This window comes from Sinocyclocheilus anshuiensis, unplaced genomic scaffold (assembly GCF_001515605.1).
Source record: "Sinocyclocheilus anshuiensis isolate Anshui unplaced genomic scaffold, SAMN03320099.WGS_v1.1 scaffold1393, whole genome shotgun sequence".
Classification (NCBI taxonomy): Eukaryota; Metazoa; Chordata; class Actinopteri; order Cypriniformes; family Cyprinidae; genus Sinocyclocheilus; species Sinocyclocheilus anshuiensis.
In genome coordinates this window covers 662,810-671,115 of record NW_015548343.1, presented here as the reverse complement: position 1 = coordinate 671,115, position 8,306 = coordinate 662,810, and the positions used below count along the sequence as shown (strand labels likewise).

General features: G+C 36.5%; 3 protein-coding genes across 7 annotated transcripts in view; 2 read left to right on the top strand and 1 right to left on the bottom strand.

The window, feature by feature from the left end:
- Positions 1-2,471, top strand: part of LOC107656626 (tropomyosin alpha-3 chain) — a 24,496-nt gene extending 22,025 nt beyond the window's left edge. For all 4 annotated transcript variants that reach the window (XM_016444544.1, XM_016444545.1, XM_016444548.1 and 1 more), the window contains one exon: positions 1,225-2,471. In XM_016444544.1, coding sequence (XP_016300030.1) covers positions 1,225-1,307 — 83 coding nt within the window. In that variant the 3' untranslated portion in view covers positions 1,308-2,471. The remainder of the gene's footprint in view (positions 1-1,224) is intronic.
- A 682-nt stretch (positions 2,472-3,153) lies between these two features.
- LOC107656628 (prostate-associated microseminoprotein-like) lies at positions 3,154-5,026 on the bottom strand. The gene is made up of 4 exons (XM_016444550.1): positions 4,949-5,026; positions 4,034-4,144; positions 3,502-3,610; positions 3,154-3,413 (listed from the first exon to the last, which is right to left on the bottom strand). Exons 2-4 carry the CDS (start codon positions 4,140-4,142, stop codon positions 3,257-3,259), a joined length of 375 nt encoding a protein of 124 aa, XP_016300036.1. The 5' UTR covers positions 4,143-4,144; positions 4,949-5,026; the 3' UTR covers positions 3,154-3,256.
- A 1,401-nt stretch (positions 5,027-6,427) lies between these two features.
- The window catches only part of pla2g4c (phospholipase A2, group IVC (cytosolic, calcium-independent)), a 5,195-nt gene continuing 3,316 nt past the window's right edge, over positions 6,428-8,306 (top strand). For both annotated transcript variants that reach the window (XM_016444490.1, XM_016444489.1), the window contains exons 1-5: positions 6,428-6,486; positions 6,708-6,733; positions 6,899-7,010; positions 7,286-7,428; positions 7,515-7,713. In XM_016444490.1, coding sequence (XP_016299976.1) covers positions 6,484-6,486; positions 6,708-6,733; positions 6,899-7,010; positions 7,286-7,428; positions 7,515-7,713 — 483 coding nt within the window. In that variant the 5' untranslated portion in view covers positions 6,428-6,483. The remainder of the gene's footprint in view (positions 6,487-6,707; positions 6,734-6,898; positions 7,011-7,285; positions 7,429-7,514; positions 7,714-8,306) is intronic.

Below are 8,306 nucleotides of genomic sequence, written 5' to 3'. Positions count from 1 at the left end.
ATTAATGCGCTGCTTACTGACACACACACACACACACACACATCAGATATCGCGCAGCTCACACATCCAGGAGCAAAGGAACTTGTCAACACTGCCCCACAACTTTTATTAATAACAGTTTAAATACTGAATCGATAGGTTATATTTTCCAGCAATGAGAGGATAAAATAGCTGTTTGCGCACACACGCAATTTTGCAAACATTTCTTTGAGTAACATGACTGTAAATATGAACTCACGATTGAATGTAACATAAAACAAATGATTACTTTTCGTTAAAATCTTTATTAATGCCAAAAATGCTAACATTTATGTGTCTTTTTGTTCGCTCGGGCAGCCATGTTGCCGCTGAAGCCGGTTTACGCTGAGATAATTCATACCCCTTCGTTTGAAGTGTGGTTCCGAAAAATCTTCGTTTGAAGGGCTATCTGGCCCTTCCCCTTGCCCCTACCCCTCCAACCAAAAGAGAATCGGGAAAGGGGAAGGGCTAAGGGTTAGAATTGGGATTGGGCCTAAATCAGCTGAGCAACAGCAATGTGATTGTTTTATTGGGGGATGAAATGAATACATGTTTAAGGAAGATCTTAGCTATTCACTAAAACCAACCAGCGGTCTTGTCGAAAGTTACTGAAAAACAAGTCCTTGTCTTTCTGAAGTCTCAATGGATGGCCTGATGCCATAGAGCAAAACTAAAACTCTGTAGTTCAGCTGCAATTTCTCTGAAAATTGGTTTATCGTTTAGTTATTTTTACCCCATGGTAAAAGCAAAGCATTGACATGCCAGTGTTGCGTAATTTTAACACTGGGGGATACAAAGCCAACATATTTGAATGGAATGTTATCTACAGTATCCGTCACCATAAATTTGAGTGGTTTCACAAGTAGTATTTATTAAAGCTGAATTGTAATGCAAATATAATGCTGACACAGAGGATTTGTAGTGGTAGCTTAACATTGTATCAGAATGTATCCAGTTACGTTTTTGTCTCAAAATGCTCTATAATTTAAGATTTTCAAAAAGGAGTTTACAACCTAATATGGTTGCTTAGAAAACCATCTATACTGGTTCTTCAAGGAACCTAGGAAGTCTTAACTTTAGACCTTGTAGCCAAATCAAAAGTCTATATTATAATAATAAACCACATACAGTGTTGAATTACAATATGATTTTGAGGTTTATTTCATTTTTTGCTGTCCTCCGTGGGACTTTTTTTTTTCATTGCAGAGAAACTAAGAGATGCTAAAGAGGAGAACGTCAAGATCCATGCCACTTTGGACCAGACCCTGAGCGAGCTCAATAGTTTCTAAGGAAGACCTGGAGCAGGAAAAAAAAGCCTCCTCTTCCCTTCCTGACACCTTCATCTCATTTGGTTTCTTTGTCTCTGCACATCTGATTCTTCTGTTTTTCTGATCCCTTTTTTTTTTTTTTTGCTGGAGGATGGGCTCACCAAGCCAACCAGTAAAAATGTGGTGCCTCTCGATGGTTCAAAAGTACTTTAATCTTTCTGGAGCACTTAAGCTTCACTGCTAATCTCCTCAGAAAATCCCAAGTGATTTCAGGAACAATCTACTATGGTATTCCTAAAGTGTCAAATGTTAAATGCTAGCCATATGGTAGCACTTTGGTCTTTGGCCATCAGCCAGTTCTCTCAATAATTGTTTAATTTTACTGTAGGCTGATTTACTTAACATTTTGTGCCATAAAAGTCTCCGTCTCCGCTTGGCTTTAGATCCTTTTTTTTTCCTGTTGATCATGTGACAGGATGTTTTTGTTGGTCTTGTTGATGCCTGATCCACTGCTCTCCTCTTACCTCTTCACACTCTTCGTCCTGCACAAGTTTCTGTTGCCTGTTTGTCGGCGTCACAGGTTTTGGGACCAAAGCCACATCATGTGGTCTGTAACAGTATGCACAACCATGCCGCAATGAACTTTGTTTTTTTATTATTAAAAGCATTTGCTTCCATTTGGAGTTTGAGTAATGTATGTATTCTTTTTTTGGGTTTAATCCCCCTGCATTTTAACACACAACTTTACTTTTGCAAACCACTATTTGAAATCCTGCACTGTTGTGGGCTTATGGTGGACATCTTTTGAGCAGAGGAGGCCAAGTCAGGGTTTCTTCAGGTGGCCCGTTTTGTTATTTTTAGTTATTTTTATTTGCTTTAAAGAGCCATATTCTATCCAGGGAAGAAAGGTTGAAGATTATGTTTTTTTTTTTTTTTTGTGAGTTCAAAGCAGTGGCACTAACAGATTCGAAAGTTCCAAAAGCCATGCAGATCTAAATATGTATTATGAACACAGTAAATGGGAGCGAAATGCAACACTTAATAGTATAAAGATTAAAAGGGGTGAACGCATAATTTTAAGTGGAAAAAGCCCACAATGATGTGTAATCACTTTGTTACTGTCTGTATCTTGTGTAATGATACCTAAAAATTTTTTTTAAATAAAGACCATGATTTTTACTGTCACTGAACCGGTGTTTCTCAGGATCTGGGTCTCTTCTAGTTTTCTTGCACGTTCAGATGGTTATTGCCATTTTATTTAAGAATTATCTGTAGTGTGGTTACTAGAAACAGAAAAATGCACTCAAACAGTCACTGATATTTGTTTAGAGACAAAAATATCACAGTTTTGAGATGGGCATCAGTACTGTTTGTTCATCGTGGGGGGAAAAAATCGAATTTCACCTTTTAGTTTTTACTCCTGATATACATACGAGTCATTTACATTTAATACAAAAAATAACATTTTAGAATTTTGAAATGTTAAGACACTTTCTGAAATGGTTAGGATTATTAGATAATTAAGACCCTGCTGTACTTAGATTCAGTAGTTTCATATTTTCAAATAATATTCAAACAATGTGTGTGCTCTACTGTTCAAATGTTCGGGTCAAAACTATTAAGCAGCACAACTGTTTTAAACATTGACTTGAGCATCAATTCAGCATATTAGAATGATTTCTAAATCTGAAGGATCATGTGACACTGAAGACTGGAGTAATGGCTGCTGAAAATTCAGCTTTGCTATCAGGAATAAATCACATTTTTAAAATATATTACAGTAGAATACAGTTATTTTAAATTATGACAAAAATAAGAAAAGAGACTTCTTTCAAAAAACAGTAAAATATCTTACTATCCCCAAACTTTCGAACAGTGTGTGTACCTATATGTACATTGTGAAACATGGTGAATATGCTATATATTTTAAATGAATTTGTGTTTTGCATGAGAGACTTCAGTAATGCAGTCTAGAAGAGTGGGTCGTTCTCTGATTTCCACAGGCGGGTTTTCCCCCCAAACAGACAGGGAAGTTTATGGTTGGCCTTCATCACCACAGCAACTGTGCAGGAATCTGGTTTTCTAATGGCCTCGCACCAGGGCGGGAAATCGACTGGCTGCTTTCCTCTAGAGATGACAGACAAGAACAATGAGCTTCAACATCAGCTGCATCAGAGTGCTTATAGCCATGTAAGTATGCGCCCCTGAAACTCACTGTTCGCAGCAGCCCACTCCAAAAGGCTCGAAACACACACACTGGAAACATTCGTCATTTATCCAGGCCTCCCCGATGTCAAATACACGGCCATTGTGCTCACAGCTGGCTGCAGCGAAACGGTGGTCATTAACACTTTTAGTCACACATCATGTTTAGCCAAGCCTATATTGTATTGTTTACGTGACGTGACATGTGGCCAAGTATGGTTACCCATACTAGGAATTAGTGCTCTGCATTTAACCCATCCAGAGTGCACACACACAGCAGTGAACACACACACACACACCGTGAACACACACCCGGAGCAGTGGGCAGCCTTTTTTTTATGCTGCGGTGCCCGGGGAGCAGTCGGGGGTTCTCAAGGGCACCTCAGTCGTGGTATTGAAGGTGGGAGAGAGCGCTGTACATTCACTCCCCCCACCTACAATCCCTGCCGGACCTGAGACTCGAACTCGCAACCTTTGGGTTACGAGTCCGACTCTCTAACCATTAGGCCACGACTTCCCCCACTTTAGTCCACTTTAGTTGCCTTTTGCGTTGAAGTAACAGTCTCCACTGCTGAATACTCCATGACAGAGCTGAAGGATGCTAACCACGCAAAACACAGCTTGTAAAACCTTCATCTCGTTTGTCTGCATGTCTAGAAGAAAAAAATGGAGGGTAAATGAGCAACTATAGATTTATTCTCAGTTGTTTGAATTATTGGGTTCAGCTGCTCTGAGCTACCAGTGCTTCTCTCTTTTCATTATTTAGCATAATGTAGCATATAGCTGTGTATTTGGAATACATTACCAATAGATGTTAGGGAAGCCAGATATTATTTAAAAGAACGCTATTAACTTCTAATTTTATTTTAATCTTTTATTGTCATTATAAAGTGGGTTTCATTTTTATACTTATATTAATTATGGTATTTTTTATTTGTTTTCATGTGATGTGTTTGGTGACTTTTTTTTTTTTATTATTAGTGTAAAGCACTTTGTACTGCATTCCTTGTACACTGTCACAAAAAAAGTGCAAAAAATGTAGCTGTACAACAGCTTGTCACTGGCGCTGTTCCCTCAAAGGGACATCTTTGTACCTTTTTTACCCCTAAAGGGAGCGTATTAGTACCTTAGAGTAATAATAAGTACCCTTAAGGTAGTAATATGTACTTTTATGGTGCTATTATGAACCCTTTATATGGGTAAATAAGGTACAAATGTGTTCTTTGGGGGTTCTGCCGCAGTGACAAGCTGTTGTACCCTTAAAATTTTATGGGTACCCAATTTTTGCAACTTTTTTTTCTCAGAGTGTATTAAAGGTGCTATACAAATAAAGTTTATTATTAATAATATTATTTCACATATTATGTTCTTAATAATGTCTTTTGAAAGTTGGTTATCCTTTTAGCGTCACATTGTTAAAGAGATAATATAAAAAGGAAAACAAATCAGTTTCTTACCTTTCAGGATTCTTCCTTTTTCCCTCGTTTCCTGTTTTCGTGCTCTGTCCTCGTCTGGTGTTCTCTGTCTGGAAATGTGTTCATGTGTTCTCCCTGATGCTCTGTCATACAGCAGCTTTATATACCTGCATTTCTCTCCTCTCGTCTTCACCACTCCCCCACTCTGTCATTTATGTTTATCCTCACTCTATTGCTCTCTTTTCTTTCTTTCTGTGCACACAGAATGTTTTACTGCTGATAAGATGTGTGAACCTAAATTGCCTAAATTACTAAGTTTTCTATTGTTATATTATATTATATTATGTATTTTTACAACCTTAATTGACAAAAAAATGAGTAAATTGCCTTCAGGAACTCCAAAACATTGCATATTTGTATGAATGTAACTCTTTTTATATTATTATATTATATTATATTATATTAAAACTACATTAGCTTCAGCGTATTTGTACTCTATATAAGTCTTGTTACAAGTTAAATGTCTTTTCTTCATTTAGATATTGCTTTTTCAGTGGTTACATAATTGTAACAAAGGTGTCTGCTTCTGGTTTATGCTTACCTCATACATTGCCTTTTCAGAGGTCAGAGGTCACATTATAACTCTTAGATGCTGATGATATTTGACTTGACATCGGAGAGGTCACTCACTGGATTGTATTTAATCATCAGGGTTGACGTCACTGTCTGAGTCTGCATGTGTGTGTTAAACAGCATCTGTACACATGGTATTGGCTGCATGCACACAGATAGCATGCTGTTGTGTGTTCCATACACATGCACACACATGCAAACATGCCTGCAGAGTATTTGACGTCATTGATCGCTCTTGCAACCTCTGTGTCTGACTGAATGTATTTCTTTGTCATTCATTAGTGAATATGGAAATCTATTACAGTCTTTCTGGATGTTTGTTGTTATGGCAGTGAGATGTGGATAAACGTATTAGTTCAGGGGTTTCAGATAACCGAGTGTAAAGAGATGATTGGGAAGACAAGATTGTGTTTGTTCAATTGTCTGTTATTGTCTCTCTTGTCTCAATCTTTACAGCGCTGCTGTAACAGTATATTGTTGTACACACACATTCATACTAACCTCTCTTGCTACAAACTCTTTATGCTAATTATAAGCATAACATATAACAGTTTTAGCCAAGTGTGCACAGTGATGAATGTTTTGGAACTTTTAATAAAGTACACTACCATTCAAAAATGTTGGGTCGGTAAAATTTTCTTAAAATGTTCTTTTTCTAAAAGTCTTTTAGACTCACAAAGGCTGCATTTATTTGATAAAAAAATTGTGAATTTTTTTTTAACCTTTCACATAAAACTATGACAAATTATTTTAAAAATCTGTTAGAAATGTTCTATTCCGTACTGTTGTACTAAGTACAAGTCTCATCTAGATTTGAAAACCGCATTGTTTTAAGAAGTCACTCCTGTTCTGCTTGGTCTAAACTCTTATATTTCCTGTTTCCAAGCACATCGCTCTCAATAAAAAGTTTCAGTTTGGTTTGCAAACCTCGACTGCTGGCAGCAATGGTAAGTGCCTTTAAAACGGATTTAAAAAAAAAAAAATCACTTTCTGTTTGGTTTCTAAATATTTTGTTTCACTAAAATGTTGCATTTGGAAGATTTCATGCTTTGAGACTAGGAAAAACATAATTAAGCAATGCTGGCAAACAGTCACCATACCGTTCAGAACAGATCGAAACTAAATATTTCTGAATATTCATAACATTTAAAAAATGTCATTTTTACAGATGTCTGAAGAAAATCAAAGTGAATGGTAATACTCCTTATATTTTAGATACCAGTGAAATCATTTTTGCTCCTTTTTCATCATGCAGCGTCACAGGACATGCATGATAATTCATATTTAATGTATTATATGATGGAGTTGTTTGGAACATTTTGTGAACAGTCTTTTCTGTCCCTGGTTGATTTTCTACAGCATTACAGTGAGAATCGGACATTCACTGAACGAGGCTGAGAAGAACCATGTGACCAGCAGGAGAGAATCAGCTCTGGAGTGTCTTAAAAGACATGAGATACATTGTAGCCTGGTAAGTGTATTTCAGCTTTTCCCAGACTAATTCATTCTGCAGTTTGTAAGCCATTTAAACTCATTTTATTGTTAATAAAAAAGTGATAAATTAGTGGTTTATTTCATCCTGATAATATAGAGAGCAGTTCTGTTGTTGGGAAATGTCTTTCTTGGAAGGGTTTAGGCAGGTCATCTTGACAAAGCCAAATTCATTCTTTGATGACTGAACTCCTCACAGAAGAGGGGGCATTTTTTATATAGTCACTTCATAAATGTGGTGTTTACTCTTTACAGGAAGAGATGCCCAACATCGCACTGGTGGCTTCAGGAGGAAGTGAAAGAGCGATGTTGGGTTTGCTGGGATCACTGCTTGCACTGTTTCAAGATGATCTGTTGGACTGCGTGCTGTATCTTGCTGGACTCTCTGGATCGACCTGGTAAGTGAACAAACACGTGAACTCAGATTTAGCTCATCAGATCCAGCTGAATATAAACAAATGCTGAACCTTTTTTTCTTCATAAGGTGCATGGTGTCTTTATACAAAGAGCCTAATTGGTCCAGCAAGCTGGAAAAAGTGAAAGAAGACATTAAAAATAAACTTGGTGGAAACATCAGTTTCAAGGAAAAATTTAAAAAACTCAAAAAATACTACAGAGAAAAAGACAACTTCAGTTTGACAGACTTCTGGGCAGTGCTATATATAACCATGATTGTGAAAGAGGTGAGAGCAGTAATCTACATGTTTTTAGGCAAATCAACATGATTAATACTTGTATGTCAAATATTAGCATAAGTGGAGCACTGTACTGACATTGAATTGTTCTGTGGATTTTCATTTACATTTCATCCAGATTATATTAAAATGAGTGTTAGGTAGCTCAACTCAAAGTGGGTTGCTTCAGACTTTGCAGCATTACAAGACACATCACAAATTAACATTATATATTATACTGTATAAATATATAGCTCACGTAAGCTGCATTTATTTGATCAAATATACAGTAAAAACAACAATATTGTGGAATATTATTACAATTTCAAATAACTGTGTACTACTTTAATGTAATTTATTCCTGTGATAGCGAAGCTGAATTTTCAGTAGACATTGCTCCAGTCTTCAGTGTCACATGATCCTAAATCATACTAATATGCTGATTTGCTGCTCAAGAAACGTTTCTTATTATCAGTGTGGAAACTGATACATTTTTATCAGGATTTTTTGATGAATAGAAAGTTCAAAAGAACAGCATTTATTACAAATAGAATTTATTTGATAACAATGTAAATATATTTTCTATCACTTTTAATAAACGT

What these genes read in the sequence shown, in the direction of transcription:
- LOC107656628 (XM_016444550.1), bottom strand. Translation starts at nt 4,142, where the DNA reads ATGCAGACAAACGAGATGAAGGTTTTACAAGCTGTGTTTTGCGTGGTT. An exon ending in CTGTTACTTCAACGCAAAAG is followed by an intron (nt 3,611 to 4,033) that starts GCAACTAAAGTG and finishes GTTTCGCTGCAG; the next exon opens with CCAGCTGTGAGCACAATGGC. An exon ending in GGAGTGGGCTGCTGCGAACA is followed by an intron (nt 3,414 to 3,501) that starts GTGAGTTTCAGG and finishes TGTCATCTCTAG; the next exon opens with AGGAAAGCAGCCAGTCGATT.